The 16,598-nt window shown below is 41.7% G+C and overlaps 2 protein-coding genes and 1 pseudogene across 2 annotated transcripts; 1 reads left to right on the top strand and 2 right to left on the bottom strand.

Annotated features, from left to right (window-relative positions):
* Positions 1 to 4,002, bottom strand: part of LOC133021997 (obg-like ATPase 1) — a 39,810-nt pseudogene extending 35,808 nt beyond the window's left edge.
* A 3,542-nt stretch (positions 4,003 to 7,544) lies between these two features.
* On the top strand, positions 7,545 to 9,276 carry sp9 (sp9 transcription factor). The gene is made up of 2 exons (XM_061089143.1): positions 7,545 to 7,565; positions 7,978 to 9,276. Exons 1-2 carry the CDS (start codon positions 7,545 to 7,547, stop codon positions 9,274 to 9,276), a joined length of 1,320 nt encoding a protein of 439 aa, XP_060945126.1.
* Positions 9,277 to 11,404: 2,128 nt separating this feature from the next.
* Positions 11,405 to 16,385, bottom strand: cir1 (corepressor interacting with RBPJ, CIR1). Its single transcript, XM_061088356.1, has 10 exons — positions 16,223 to 16,385; positions 15,650 to 15,744; positions 15,316 to 15,389; positions 15,175 to 15,188; positions 15,001 to 15,053; positions 14,853 to 14,901; positions 14,271 to 14,391; positions 13,371 to 13,477; positions 13,017 to 13,102; positions 11,405 to 12,617 (listed from the first exon to the last, which is right to left on the bottom strand). Exons 1-10 carry the CDS (start codon positions 16,292 to 16,294, stop codon positions 11,912 to 11,914), a joined length of 1,377 nt encoding a protein of 458 aa, XP_060944339.1. The 5' UTR covers positions 16,295 to 16,385; the 3' UTR covers positions 11,405 to 11,911.
* Between the last annotated feature and the right edge of the window lie 213 nt (positions 16,386 to 16,598).

The following is a 16,598-nucleotide window of genomic DNA, read 5'->3' as shown; positions in this document are numbered from 1 at the left end:
TTAGATCATTGTTCTACGTGAAGGCTTTTCTTAGGTCACCTTGGCGCGTAGAATTAAAAACATCAGTAACATTGCAACCACTGAAAGGTGTTAAAAAAGACGTCATATAATGAAAAAGTACAAAGCAAATTTCTTAGTTACACAATAAAATGTGAATTACAGTGTAATATGCAGATCAATGATAGGAAAAGTGATCAGGGTGGTGGTGGAGTTCTTATATGGAGGTAAGGCGAATATAAAAACATGGATTTAGGTAAATGAAGACTAAACTCTATGTAAACCTAGAGAGGTGGACAGGGTTAATGATGACGATTAGGAAAATGGCAGACAAAAGTATTTATTTTACACCCATCACATGACCATATTTCAGAATACCCATTTCCAGAGCTCAGGAAACTGACTGAAAAATGTGGGTGCATACATTTCTGCAGTTTGCTTTGTAAATAATGAAACAGGAGATTGTCTGGTCAGGTGAGTTCACAACAACAGGAACAATATCAGGAACATTCAGGCGTCTCGGCGGAGCATGCAGGAAATGATGGGGATGAAATGTATAATTAGAAGTATATTGAGAACATACAAAGAATGTTTCATTTAATCATAGTCATTGAAAGATTTCATATCACAAATTACATATAGACTCTAAAATAACTTTGACTCGGTCGTCTGACTCAGTTTACTTTAAAGCAGACTTGGGTCTTAAAGGGGTTTTAAGGGCTCATTGTATTCTAGGTTGGCCTTGACTTCTTTGTCACCAATTGCTTTGTCTTTTAAATCTGATTTAATCCGACTCATCCAATGGTCTGTTTGACCCAACTGTCCTGGGAGAAGCTATAGTGCCAATCCAAAACCCTATTGAATGACAGATAGCTTTAACTTTCTAATATTTAGAATTCCTGAGTCAAACTGAGTATAAAGTGGAAAACCAGGTTATTTTAACAATGGTTTTTCACAGCACAACAATTAATTAACAACTGTGGTCTGTCAACAACTGAGCTGTCTAAAACGTCCCCAAAAAATGGACCAAATATGCCTTTGTTTACTTAGTATATTAAAGTTGTTCACAAAGACATTATGAATATTGATTTCTCACATTGGTTTGTTCATTTACATTTGAACACCAGTCAATGATGAGTTTCCTGAGGAGGTCTGTGTTGATGCACTTGACAAAAGACCGGTAGCCTTATGTGTCTCGTATATAACTGGAGGAAAACTTTGACCCGAGGCATTTTGTCCATTTAACTCCTCATTCAGAACAAAACCAAACCTTTTTAGTGTCTACAAGCAGGAGAATTGGTCGTAAACAGAAAAGTGTCTAGAAATGGTGTAGAAATAGCTACAGGGCAGGCTGAATCACACTCTCAAGTTTCCCCTGTTTGTGAAGAATGGCCAGTCACGCCCAACTAACAGCAGGCTGGCATGTGAACGTGAATTCACAAAGAAAATTGTAAGAGGGTTGACAAGTTGTAGTTTGTCAGCACACAACCTCAATGAGTTCTACTTCTAATAGACCAGTAGAAATCAAGACACTGGCCACTGAAGAGATTTCTGTGCAATAGGATCCAAAGTCTGGTAGGACGGAAGAAGCACAAACAACTTCAGAAAACTCAATCTAAACCGATTGCTTATTCTCCATTATCAATATAGGGTGTGGAACTATATACTTAAGGTGGTCATTTAAAATAGTGGGCTTCAATTTCACAGGTTTATTTACTGACCAAGTTACGTCACCTTGGGTCTTACCTGTCCCTTCACGTTGGGAAATCTTTCAGGGCTGCTTGAAAACAAAATAAATGTAAGGAGCTGAAAAAGATGAGAACCTGTCATGTGGACAGCGGATGACCTCTCTCTAAAGGTCATGAAAGAAGCCCTGCAGGATCGGCCCGGTGATTAGACCCTGTCAGGGATGATGCTGAAGGTCTTGGTGGACGCGGACAAGGTGGATGTGTCCGTCCAGGTCTGACATGCAGACAGTGTGAGAAAGTGTGTCGGCATCACACACACGCACGTACACACAAACTCACACATAATGTCCCTGCAGTACAGATTCTCCACATATCGTCCACCTTACCATTACAAACAGGTTAGAGGTTGCTAACAAACACAAATAATCACCATCGCCAATCACCATTTCCAATAAAAGGATGTGGCATTCTTTATTCACCCCTCCTCGGCTGTCTAACTGACTAACTAAGGAATGGACTCCGATAATGTCAACAGACGACTGACTCCAACACAAACCACATTGGCACAGAAAAAGATTGATATTGAGAAACCCATCTGGTATGACAGGAATGTGATCACGTGGCAACCCACCATGACGTCGCTATAGGTTTGTGAGCTGCTGTTTAACACCTCGACTTTTGGCATTCTGAACAGCGCCATCTTGGTTTTTTGAAACCAGCAGTAACCATATTTGGAGGAGCAGGGGTGGAGCCTGATTCAGAGCTTGAGGACATTACACGCCCACCTACCAGCGACCTGCAACCATTGTTTGGTACTAGCGATCAATCACGCCGTATCCACACCCCAGTGCACGCCATGTTTTATTATCTATTTATTTTACTCTGACCTGGGCCATGATTTACAAAATAAACATGATGATGTAATGAAGAAGACCTGAGAAGTATGGTCACTTTCCCAGACTTCTATAGAAAGTAACTTCTTTTTGCAATCAGTGGAGTCGCCTCTGCTGGTCATTCGAGACAAAACTGGTTTCATGCACTTCTACATTGGCTTCATTTTCCACACCTGGGAATTTGTAATTTGTATACAGTCTATGGATCTGACCAATGTCACGAGAACGGCAGAGTATCCAGTTCAATTCAAAAGCTGAAAACAACTTTATGAATCCTGAAAAAACATAACAAAGTTTTATCACACAGCCGGAGTTATCTCCACAGTTTGTTTTAGCACTTTGCCAGCACCAGAGACTCATAGTTTATAGACAGTCTGCGATGACAGTGTAACATTAGTTACCAAATTTATCATCATGATGTCAATCAATCACGTTTTCTCGTATCGTAGTCTCGTATATGTCATGTCACTGTTTGGGCCGATGCCCAGGATTCTCAGTCATGCCTACAGTGGGAACACGCTAACTTGGTTGCGAAGTACATGATCCTGAGTGCAGTTCACTTAATGACCACCAGTGTCATTATAACAAGAGTTGTCTGTCCTACCTGCAGCAGAGATTGAGGAAGAAAGGTACACTGTTGCTCGCTGTCATTCAAATTTGGATGGAATGTGATGGTACAGAGAAACAATTTCCTACAGCTGAAAACACACAGCCATAATTATGTAACCCGCATTTAGACACACTGAATACATACTACACAGACCTTCACTAATTTGCTATAAGAAGTCTCACACCATTATTTAGACACAAAGATAGTAAGGACATAGGAAGACGCTGCATGAAAAGCTCTTGTGGGATTTGATCCTTCGATCATGGGGGCACATGGTTCTCAACCGCTTAACAGCAGAAAAAGTCCTCAGGTTGTTCAGGGACAAAAAAATGGACTGTCGTATATGTAGAAGGATTTCTTTTGCTTTAACATTTTACTTGTTTCAGTATAAAGTGTTGTGTGCAGCAACTCCTGTCAGAAAATGTGAAACACAGTCTGATAAATGTCTTCAAGTTTAACTTCATGACTTCAGTGTTTACATTATTCAGTTAACATCTGGCCTTACAAAGTTTCATAGAAGGCACTTGTAGTGAACACAACATGCAGTGCTTGGCAAGAAGGCTACAGATTTATGGACAAGTAAAAAAGCTTTTACTTACCCAACATTGGGAAGGCCAACAATTCCTATTTTCAATGAGGTGCCAAATCTTCCAATCAGTGGTGGAGGCGTTGCTGCATCATTTCCTTTTCCCTAATAAAGACAATGTGGAGACGTCTTGCAGTCAGGAGCAGCAAATGCCATTACATAATCTAAAGTGCATTCTGCTTTTGAATGGAGCGCTCCCTTAACTAAACGCACCTTCTTCGGAGCCATTTCTCACACTTGAGTTTTTAGGTTTTATTGCTGACTTCCACCACAGTAAGGGAGAACAAACACACGCGTCATTGACAGAAAATGGGCTAAGCAAAGTCCTTAAATGCAACCAGTCGACTGCACTTCAACTGGCTGGTTCCTTCCCGAGCTCAGAATAGAACATGCAGCCTCTGGAAATGAAAGTCGAGCCTGTAAGCCGGCGAGCTGACCTGTGCGGCCAAATTTAGCATTCGATACTATCAATGCAGGTTGATGAGCTGCTGTAAGATTCCACAGAGGACTTGAAAGGTGGGGGCTCAGAAAGATGAGTAAATCTTTATCAGAGGATTTGACAACAGCTGCTTGCTTTTCTATTAACGTTTGAATCATATGCCTGACAGTCGTTTAACTTAAGACATCCAGGACTTTGATCTGTGTGCTGACAGCTCCAAGCCGGTTTCTCACTTCCCCTACGCTTCATATAGAAATTAATCATTAATTCCTGAGCAGTTTATTTCAGGCTGCACTTTAATGTAACAGTAAGTTGATGACATTTGTCTTTGCTGTGGCCTCTGCATGCATGAAGCCCTGATCTGGCAAAGTGCAAGTAATAGACTCATGGGAAATAGCAGTGTAGACATTGTTATTAAAGCAAACCAGGAGCAAATAGAGGATAAATACTGTTTTTAAGCAGTGTTTGTATAATAAAGTGCACCATCACAAACTAAATATAAGATATCATTAGTAAAAGCATCTTGACAAAATCTTCATACTTGCACTCACTTTTTAAATTCAGCAAGCATCCTCTGTAAGTCCTCAGAAAAATAGCTTCAGCACCGGAGAAATAAAGTACAACATCCTTGCACTTTCCTCCAACCCCCTTTTGAGAGAAACAGGTGTAACCACACGAGCACACAAAATTACAACAATTAGTTAAATGTCCTCAAATAAACTTCCCTCAGTAGAAATACAAATTAAAACACACAGGGGCACAACCAAAAACCATCACCCAATCCGGCAGGCTGTCTGGTTTAACATGCAGAAAATGAGCCTCTAATAATCTGGATTTGAGGCGAGTGGGGCTCTGCTTTGTCGGGAGAATTCAAATGAATGGGTCTGAATTAATCATTTATCTTTTGTTGATGGATGCACCCCCACTTAGACTCATCACAATAGGTGCAGAGCGTTTTGTTCGACCATATAAATCATTCCCATTGTTTAAGGTACATTGATCAATCTAATGGCTTGTAATAGGCTCCTAATTGCCACAGAGAAGTGGCTCACGAATAGAGTCCAGAATTACAGATTCGACTCAAAATTCTCACTTGAATGACAAGGCAAGATCATGTTCTCCCTCCCTTTGTCTCAGGTAAACATTTGAAAATGCTCGATTATCGGATTATTCTGGGTTCAAGCTACAAATACATTTCCTTTGAAAGACATTTATATTTATAAAGACATGTATAGTGAGTTGTTGCATAAAAGTCCAATGCAGTTTTCTTTGTTAGAACTTAAGGGCATCATTATTCCAAGCTGAACTGCTGATTATAAAAATGCAAGACGATACAAATAATCCTAAAATACATCAGAACAAATATGTATATATATAAACATTATATCTCAAATATTAATTTCAAATAAATTAAACTGTGATATTATGTTTTTTTAAACAATAGTGTGAACTTAATTCAAGGGTGAATCAATTTAAATTTTTGTAAATGCAGAGAACATACTTTTATTTTTTACCTTGATTTCCATTTAATGCACAAATTAATTTAACTTCTTTAGCGACAATCAACTTTGTTTATCCAGCACCCACATTTAATACTGTTAACAGCACTCTGCCAAATTGTCATGATTGCAAAGATGATTCCATTTTCCTGGCAGCGCTCACTGTCTGATGAGAAGGATTCTTTATTCACCCTTTGCAACAAGGTGGGGTTTTAAACGCAAAAAAGGAAAAAAAAAAAAAAAAAAGAATGTTTGAACAAATTGCGCCTGTGTTGACTGGCAGCATTCACACTCCATAATGGAGCATTATTTGCCCGTTTTGAATACTGTAATGCACATTTTTCGGTCAAGCCTTTCTCTGGAAAATTGCTTTAACTTTTAAAGGGGGTGATGATTCACATCGGAGCAGGTCAATTTTACATTATGCCATTTATCCCGCCGAGCATTTACAACAAGCTGTGGCATAAGCTGGCTGAGCCCATTGGATGGTGATAATAAAAGACAAAAAAAATATATAGGAGGAGAGTGGCGAGTTTTTTAGGGAGAAGTGGTGAAACGCGGCCCCCTCTAAACTATCCACTGTTTAATTAAATGCGTAATAATGTTGGCATTAAATGTTTATTTCCCAGCTACAGGACGGGCATCGTGCCTCCTGTTAAATGTGTTTAATGGAGATGACTGGCGGCCTAACAGCGGGCGCCCCCTGGATACTACAACTTTTTCCGCCTATAAAATACTTTGTGTTTTGGGAGGGGGGGGATCTGCTGTGCGCACTGATAAAGCGAGCTGTCATTTTTAATTAACCCCTCACCTCCACTGCCCCAACAAGTAAGCAGGGGGGGGGGGGGAGAACACGCACGAGCATGGACGCAAGAGGAATTTGGGCTGGAGGTAAACTATTGTCAATTTCCCTCCTGTAAATCGTTTTTATTCAGACAATGATTAAATAATATAACCGTGGCAAGGGAAGCGACGCCTGCTTTCAGGCCTGATTCTGGGCTTCTTCAATAAACTACTCCATCTGACATTTTTTTTTATTCCAATTTAAGCAACAAGGACTTTTCAATTTTTAAGCTTGAGCATATCACAGAAATTGTTTCCCTCCCCACCCGTGCGTAAACTGTGCCATACAGCGCGCAGCAGCATGCACTGACTACAGTCGCGTTTTTTTATTTTTTTATAAAGTCATCAGCACAAGCAGCGTCTCTCGCATCCTCCAGGATTCTCTGCAATTTAAATGGCAACAGTTTCCTCCCGTGACGTCTTGCACATGATCTGAATATTGAAAAAACATCGGAAGGGAAACCTGGAGCTGCACGGACAAGGAGACGCGTCGTTGTGCCAGAACCGACAAACGCGGTGAAATGAGTGAAACGCTTACCTCCTGGAGAACTGGCGTGTGAACTCAATTCTGCAAAATGGAAAGGAGACATTGAAGCTTCGTGTGAGAGAATTCGTAGAAGAAAAAAAAAATAACTGTGTGCATTAAAAAAAAGAAAACATACCAAATCGTGTCTTGTATGACAGTCGGAGCAGAAGCCGCGCACAACAGATGATTGACGGCGGGGTTTTTGGTGTTTCTGTCTGCGGGCGAGCCTCTGATTGGCTGACTCCAGCCCAGGCCACGGAGGCAGCGCTCGGATTGGCTGCGTGTCCTCGCCAGCTGTACTTCAAAGAACACGCTCTCTACAACTAGGTAGTGTCGAGAGCTGCGAGCCAAGAGAGAAACCGTGTGACCCGCGTCGGACACGGTGAGTCTGGAGTCCCATTGGAGCCGTGTAGCTGCAGCACAGACACCGCGAACACTCCTCACCTCGGCACAGACCCTGGATATGGCTACGTCTATACTTGGGGTGAGTCCGGCTTTGTGATCTGTGCGCTGAAGTTGTGCGTAAAGTTGTTGTGGCTGACGTTTTCCCTCAAAGTTTGTTGAGTTCAGAGTTTCCACAGCGTCTCTTGTTGTGGGTTGTTATTTATGATTAAAAGTCCACTCTACTGCCTGGTCTCTCTGTTGCAGCTGATGAATGAGTTTATTAAAATGTTAATCGTATGCAGTGCCTTTTGTTGTGTGTTTTACGCAGCGTAAAACAGATCATTTAACGTGGCCTGATTCGCCTCCTCTATCTCCAAACACATTTACTGCAGTTCACTGTTAAGAATTAAAACTGTTACACAATAGAGTTGTTGACGCTGTGTTTTGTTGTGAATCCCTCCCAGCTGTGTTGTTGCCTGTTTTAAGTCCAACTTTCTCTGTGTTTCCTCCAGGAAGAGCCACGGTTTGGAACTACACCTCTAGCGATGCTGGCGGCAACCTGCAACAAAATCGGCAACACCAGTCCCCTCACAACTCTACCCGACTCCAGCGCGTTCTCCAAAGGTGGATTTCATCCGTGGAAGAGAACCTCCTCCAGCTGCAACTTGGGCTCCAGCCTGTCCGGGTTCGCGGTGGCCACCAGCCGCGCGTCATCGGGACTACCACCGACCAGTGGCTCCAGTAACAGCGCCTTCTGCCTAGCCTCCACCTCCCCGACCTCCTCCGCCTTCTCCACAGACTACAGCGGGCTGTTCTCCAACTCCGCCGGCGTCTCGGCGCAAGACTCGGGACAGTCGGCGTTTATCTCCAAGGTCCACACGTCAGCAGAGACCCTGTACCCGCGGGTGGGCATGGCGCACCCGTACGAGTCGTGGTACAAGTCCGGGTTCCACTCCACCATCTCCGGCGAAGTAGCCAACGGAGCGTCGTCGTGGTGGGACGTGCACACGAACCCGGGGTCCTGGCTGGACGTGCAGAACCCCGCCGGCTCCCTCCAGTCCTCGCTGCACTCCGGGACGCCCCAGGCCATCCACTCCCAGCTGAGCGGCTACAACCCGGACTTCTCCTCGCTGACCCACTCGGCGTTCAGCTCCACGGGGATCAGCCCCTCCGCGTCCCACCTCCTGTCCACCGGCCAGCACCTGTTAACGCAGGACGGCTTCAAAACGGTCATCCCCACGTACACGGACGCTTCTGCCGCCAACGCCATGATCTCTGGGGGCAGCTCGGGAATAAGCAGCTCCTCCTCCAGGTCGTCCCGGCGGTACTCCGGCCGGGCGACGTGCGACTGTCCGAACTGCCAGGAGGCCGAGCGGCTGGGACCCGCCGGGGCCAGCCTGCGCAGGAAGGGCCTCCACAGCTGCCACATCCCCGGCTGCGGCAAGGTGTACGGCAAGACGTCTCACCTCAAGGCGCACTTGAGGTGGCACACCGGCGAGAGGCCTTTTGTCTGCAACTGGCTTTTCTGCGGCAAAAGGTTCACTCGGTCCGATGAGCTCCAGAGACACCTGAGGACTCACACCGGGGAGAAGCGGTTCGCCTGCCCGGTGTGCAACAAGCGCTTCATGCGCAGTGACCATTTGAGCAAGCACATCAAAACGCACACGGCGGGCGGAAGCAAAAAGGGCAGCGACAGCGACACCGACACCAGCAACCTGGAGACCCCCAGGTCCGAGTCCCCAGAACTTATTATGGAGGGTGTGGATCCCAGAATCAATGTCAAAGACCCGTCTCCTCACGACGAGCCCTGATGAGGCTGCGCCCCCCCCCTCCCAAAAAAAACAAAAACACATCAAAATCTGCACAGCATTGAAACACGGGTCTTATCTGACAGACAATACAGGAGAAAATGTGTCGAGAGGCAATTACAAAGTCAGAAAAAAATATTCTCCAAACAGGCGTAACGAGTAAATCACAGTAAATCCTCTGATTTACTGTCCCGGCCTGTGGAGACATTTTTAGGGACAACTTGAAAATGAAACGGATGTTTGCTGAGGGTGCGCGGAAACCTGTTGAACTTTGGTTGGACAATGTGAGTGACATCTTGTATATTGACGACTAAAACTATCCATGTGTTATTTTCCATGTAAATGTTTGGCTCTGATTGTTTTGTTCGTGTTGGTATATCCTGGAAATCAGGGAGTTTACTTTCGACGCACTTTGTGGATATGTATGTACACAGCTTTCTTTCCAACTTTGGTTTACCATTTTTATTTCTTTGCTAAAAAAATATCTATATATAAATGTTTACCTGTATAAAGTCACACGTATAAGGCTTTCATTTTATCGTAATTAAAACATCTTTAAAAAAGGCTGTAATTGTGTGATGCGGATTTTATATATTTATTTTTGTTTAATTATTTGTGTGAGGGAAAAAAAGAAATAATTTAAAATGTTATTCTCATGGTTTTTTTCTTAAAATCACCCATAGGCCTATAATACCTTGACTTTCACTATTTATTTCCCCTATGGAATAAATCAATGTTTAATGCCCCGGAAAAGACATTTCATGCCTAAATGAAAATCTTGTTAAATGCTATTAATTATGACTTGGAGCACATCGCAGCCCCATGTGTTTTGTATTTGCGATTAGGGATTCGTGTCTTATCAAATATCTAATTAATCTCCGAGGCATCTTTTGTTCACTTCCACTTTATCGGGGGGGTTCCGAGGGGGTTTGATGACAAAGGTCCCTGAATATTTATTCTAATTGTCCAAATTAACTGCTTTTCATTTGCATACCAATCGATGGACCGAGAATAAGGATGCGTCTTTTTTTCTCCCTCTTTGCCAAAAACCACGTAGATGTTACATGGGAACAGTTTTTTTTTTAACTTCAGGCGGTAAAAAAAGAGAAAAGGGCAAAGAGTCACATGCAAATGTTGAATTTGAAATGGTCTCTGCTCAGCGCAGTCAAATGGTGGCTGCGTGTTATTTGAATATCAGTGGCCCCGCATTGAAAGGGTTCAAGGATGCTCTCTGACTTCTTTGTGCTCAGCCAGTGCAGCGTCCGACTGTCAGGGAGAAAAGGGCCGAGGAATAATTACAGCCTGAGTCCAGGACCTGGAATATACGTCAGGGGGGGGAAAAGCATCTCACCCAGACACCCGCTCCTTTTCTCTTTTTTTTTCAAGAGGATGTTAAATTGACCAGAAGGCAATAGAGGGAAATTATTTCCATTTCCTTTTGTGCAACAGCAGCTTCTAGGAAACGGCCAGATAGTGAAAAGTAACAAATTAGACAATTTGAATTTCCTCCAAATACATAAAGACACAGCAGCAGCAGCACTCAAGGGAAAATATATCTGAAAGTTGCAGGTTAAAATAATGCTTTTACCCAGCGATAGAAATTGTGTTAAAATCTTTTTTTTGGTATAAAGTATAAGCTAATTGTCGACTTTTTTTTATTTTATCTGTCAGCAAAAAATCAAGATCGGAGACTGAACATGTCAAATAAATTCTAAACATTTAGGCTGAAAATCTGAATTGTAAAAATATACATTCTTAAATTTAACATAATACATTGTCCCCAAAAAATAAAACACTTGTTTGCATTAATTATAACTTTGCTCTGTATTATTTGTATCAACTCGCTGGACTGAAATTATATTAGTTCTGTTTAACGCCCGAAAAACCTCATAGACACATTGCACAACTGTACAAAAAAATTCCTGATTGTGTGTCATTCTAGGACACGGTCTGAATTTTTTTAAATATATTTCAAAAATTATTTATCATGCGCAAAATTGTATAATTTAATATCAGGCATCCAGAGCATTTAAAACTTAACCAATCAACAGATTAATCCTCAATCTCCCCTCTTCCGTCAAATCTATGACGCAGACAGTCGTTTCACCCGCGACAAATACAGCCATTCAAATGAGGATTACACATTTAATCACAAAATAAAAAATAAAAGGGTTTTCAGTCATTTTTACAGTGTCGATAATTCCCCACCAAAAAAAGACACAACGAAGTGAGAATTAATAAAACTGCAGCAACAGAACTAGTCCGTCTCGTGGCCAACTGACCATGAAAACGAGTCCAACATTTTCCCATCAACAGATCACGGCTGCAAATTGCTTCAAATGGTTATCAATTAATTTAGACCCTTTCATAAGGCGCTAGACAACACAGAGGCGATGAGCTGCATCCACATATTTACTGTCAACTGCTTCCCTCTACTGGAGGAAACCGAGACTCGTGCACAATATCTGCAATTCGAGTTTAAATGGAGTGACTCTGTTTGATAACCTGAAGAACTTCTTTTACATCACATCTCACTACGACTAAAGTGATAAAAAAAATAAAAAAAATCTAAATTCTTTCACATCACATGGTCATTGCAATTGTTTTGGGGAAAAGAAAAGTCATTTCAAAACAACAGTCAGCGCTTTCTTTTCTCTCGGTCTTGGCTCCTCTCTTTTCTCTCCCTGCTCCCACTTCTACTCCTTCCTCTGCCCCCCCTTTCTCTACCTCCTTCCCTGCTCCTGCTCCTCCCATCTGCTGTTCTACCTCTCCTTCCATCTGTGCCACTTCTGTTCCTCTCTCCATCTCCGCTGCGACGCCTGTCTGAACCTCTCTCCTCCCTGCCTCTGTCGCGGCTCCGGCTTTCCTCCCAACCAGCCTTGGAGCTGCCGGGCCTCTGCCTGTCCCTGCTGGTGCGCCTCTGTCTCTCTTGACCTCCCTCCGACTTGATCTTGTTCTCCGGGCTGCGATCTCGACTCCTACTCCTTCCCCTCTCTGTTCGCGTTTGTCTGTAATTCTGTGGCTCCTCTTCAGGCCTTGGCTGTCCGGCGTGAGGGCTCCGTGACCTGCTCCTGTGAGGGGAGGATGCCTTTCTCTCACTCTTGACTTGTTGCTCATTCTTGGAGCTCTTATCCCGACAGGAATCTTTTTTCTTGTTCTTCTTTCGCTTTTTGCTCTTGGACTTGCCATGGTCGTCTGAATCTGAGCCACTATCATTGCTGCTGCTGCTGCTGGAGGAGAAGTCGCTGCTACTTTCATGCTTCTTCTTTTGTTTTCTTTTGCTTTTCTTCTTCTGCTTTTTGCTCTTCTTTTTCTTTTTCTTCTCATCCAGACGATCAAGTTTTCTGTAAAATAATAATAAAACAAAAAAATCTTAATTTCCCAACAACGCAGCTGACAGATGTCAAATAAATTTGATGAAGCAAGGACATGCAAGCTAAATAAAAAAAAACACAGCACCCAAATGGAAAGCACATGTGATACCACGTTCATATTAGCATTTAAAATCACCTGATATTTACTTTGTAAACACATACGTTTATTTCTATGTAGGACAACATCGTGGTAATTTGGTAATTCATCAGATCATTTAAGGGAATTCTTTTCAGGTTACTTTATAAACATCAAGCCAAACAAGTTGCTCAAACTGTCAAAATGCATTATAATTTTGGTTTAATTATCCTGCAGTTTAATTAATTTAAGCATTAATATTTGAATACGAGTAAACTGTGCTTTATTTTTACCTGAGGAGCTTCTGTTTTTCCTTGGACGTTAATGACTTTAGAAATTCCACCTCAGGATCATCCTCTTCATCACTGGCAACATATTCCTATCAAATTAAAGCACATTGAAATTTATATTGAAATTTCTAAAAACTGCTCACAAAAGGCAAATCTGAGCAACGAAAAAAACATAACATTTGAAAGATCTCATCTGTATCTTGTCATCTCGTCATTATTGTTGTTCTTAGCAGAATCCATAAATCTATATATAGAGCTATAGATATGCTTAGTCTTTTCTGTCTGAAGGGCAGAGAATGTGTGTTTTCCTATATTCACCAATGTGTGCAAAGACGGGCGCGTGAGACAGACAATTACCTGTGATGGATCGCAAAACGTGGCATTCCTATCAAGGACACATTTTTTCAGGGCAAACCCACTGTTTCGCATCTCCGCCATTAACTCTGAGGGGTGCATCGACGGACCTGTTAGCACAAATCACAGCCTCAGAGTCCCATTGATGTCAAACCCATACCAACCACTATCTCCACAGTGGGAATTTCAGGGGTGGCTTTGTTAACAGAATGGGACATCAAATCAACTCACTGCACTTCCGGCTGCGCAAATCATACAATATCATTCCCTGCCAAAGCAGCAGTTAGGGGGAATCAGAATACACAACAATTACACTTTTTCTCCCGGCACAGGAGGGGGACCATTACAGTACTCCACCATCAACACCATGCACTGACTGGACTCTCCCTCGGGAAAACGTTATTACTTTACTACTCCCCTCACTGATTGCGGAAGTCAGAATCAGCTGTAGAATGGAGCTGAAACCTGGGAGCAGAACGTACAGGTGGTGCACAAGCTGCAACGTCTAGTGACTCACAAAAGCCACAAATATCAAGCCGCACGGATATTCTGGATCTCTGCTCTATTTCTACACACATTATAATTATTCTACTGTTGTTAAATTGCAAAAATAACAATAGTTTATACATATCCCAAAAATGTATAAATACATACTGTAAACCCAATTTCAGGAGGTAAAATGTACACATCAGTTCAACACTGACTGATTACATATTCATCAAATATTTATGCGTTAATATTTGCATGTGCTTCTCTGCTGATGTTTATTCTAGTTTATTACTTGTTTTTAGTTCAGTGCTATAAATTCTTGATGTCATCATTAAATGACCACACTATAAACAAGGGAGCAGCAGGGCAACATGTTTAAAATGACCTTTCAATCAAGTATTGCGTGTACTCTACCTGCTACCTCCTCTGTGACCACAGAGGTGGCGCTGATACCAGACAGGCCATACAGAGGACACTCTCTGTCTGTGTTCACGTGGCCCCACTTGTGACATTTGATGCATCTCACGTTGCGCACCTGTGAAGTCAACAACAACAGACATTACATGCAGTCGTCTCAATACCTTAGATGCATGCCTGATAATTAAATAAAGAAAAATAATATGCTACACATATTGAGAGGAACACCAATTTGAAAAAAGAAAAATACTTTAAACTGACAAGCTCTAGTTTTACTTTGGAAAAAGTGCAGTGGGTAATCATTCAAATACAATGTATGTTCTGAAACAGTGGATCATGACCATTTTAATTTTCTGATCCCTCAGTGATAAAAATCTCTTTATACATATGCACAGGTTATGCCTGTGTGAGAATCAAATGTACTGATTATTTCAGAGAAAGGAAAAATAAATAATCGTGTTGGAGACATTATATTTCATTCAGTTTCTTATACCATTAACCACAACCTCCTTAAATTTAACCACATGTTGTAAATCACTGATGTACATTTTCTTGAAGTAAATACAATTCACCACGCACCTGGATTCCAAACGGCTGATCTCTAATGGTCATGTCATCCTTTGCATATCTACGAAAAAAAAAAAAAGGATAAAAATAAGGCAAATTCTATCAGAGCACTGGACAACATGCGCAGAAAATGTCCACGTGTATAAAGTCAACCACTCACTTCTCTCGAGGAGCGCCCTTCTGCCACTCAAATTTATACTCTTGTTCTCCGTCCTGACAAATAAACACATTTCATGATAAACTATAATATATTGTATAGATGTTTAAAGTGTGTTTAATATCAGACAAATACAGATTGCGAAACTGGGTGGGTTTCATATTTTCTCTTCTTTACCTCTTTCGTTTCCTCTTGAGGACAGAAGATGGATATGAAAAGAAGAGCACACTTTAAACTGTTAATATCAAAATCAAATGTATAGGACAGAATATACTATTTAGACGGGACCACAGATGCTCAGGTCAAGTGTGTGTTTACCTTTGGATGCTCCAGGTGGAGCTTCATACATGAAATTCAGGCCATTTTTAACACGATCATCCCCCATCAACACCCTACGGGTTAGACAATAACATTACAAACAATAACAAACACAATAGCATTTTCAACATGTGACTTTTGGGGGAGGTCTCCGGTAAAAGTCCACAGGATTTCTCCTCAGCAGTTTAGCCAAATGGTAAGTTAAAGTTTAAAAAATCACTTCCATTTATTGAATAAAACATTCATTATGCACCAATCAATGCACAAAAACCCTTTATTTAAAATAAACGCAATAGTAAGTTATCTCTGTTATCATGCTGTGTATTGGTCGTACCTGTTGTCGTACACATCCTGCTCTTTCAGGTACGCCTGCATAAGATCTTCTTGCTTTTTCTGGTCAAAAGTTATTTTCTGCTCTGCTATCCATACCTGTGAGTTAAGAATGAAGAGGAGGATTCACATATTCTGCAGGGGCTTCAATATAATGTCAACTCATAATGTTATCAGAGGTGTATTGATTCATTCCATCATATTATGGGATATGATTTGTCTTATTTAATACTAACCACAGTTTATTTAATAGGGACAAGAGTGGTTAGCCTTTGATATTAGTGGTGAAGCAAACCTTAGCTAACAGTAACATTAGCATTAGCTCCCTTCCATTACGTCGTCACATAAATCCCTGAAATGGTTTGTCTTCACTGGGTTTTCATACAGAACATAATACCTTAAGACGGATATCAACAATTTATATCAAGTAACTGTGTGGTCGTTGTTAGAAACCTGGGCTAGCAAAAGTAGCCAAAGCGTGTTAGCTCGTCGGCTAACCTGCTGTTTAATAACTCCAATCCGTAGGCTAACTGTAGCTAACAGAAGCTAACTGTAGCTAACAGTAGCTAGCGCTCACCTTCTTGATATTTGACTTCGACGCAGGGTGGAAATCTTTCTTGCACATGAAATTGGCAAACGACTTCCCCATGGTGGAAGGGTGATGGTCTCAGACAGTGAACCAAAGTCTGTGACGTTTTCTGAAGAAAGAACGTGGAGCTAACTCGAGCTAACAGTGACGTGAGCGCAGCCGCTTGTAAACAAACATGGCCGCGTGAAGTCAGTTCCACGTTGGTTATTACAGACAGGAAGAGCCGCTGAATCAATGAAGCAAATTAAAATGTTTTCTGCATTTATTATAGAAACTTAATGTAATATGCATAAATATATAAAGCATTATATTGCAGTTGTATCACAGATCTACACATGTAAAAATATATATATATATTAATAAA

This window comes from Limanda limanda, chromosome 16 (assembly GCF_963576545.1).
Source record: "Limanda limanda chromosome 16, fLimLim1.1, whole genome shotgun sequence".
In the NCBI taxonomy this organism is placed as follows: domain Eukaryota; kingdom Metazoa; phylum Chordata; class Actinopteri; order Pleuronectiformes; family Pleuronectidae; genus Limanda; species Limanda limanda.
Note: the sequence above shows the minus strand (reverse complement) of the source record. Positions and strands in the feature narration are given on the sequence as shown.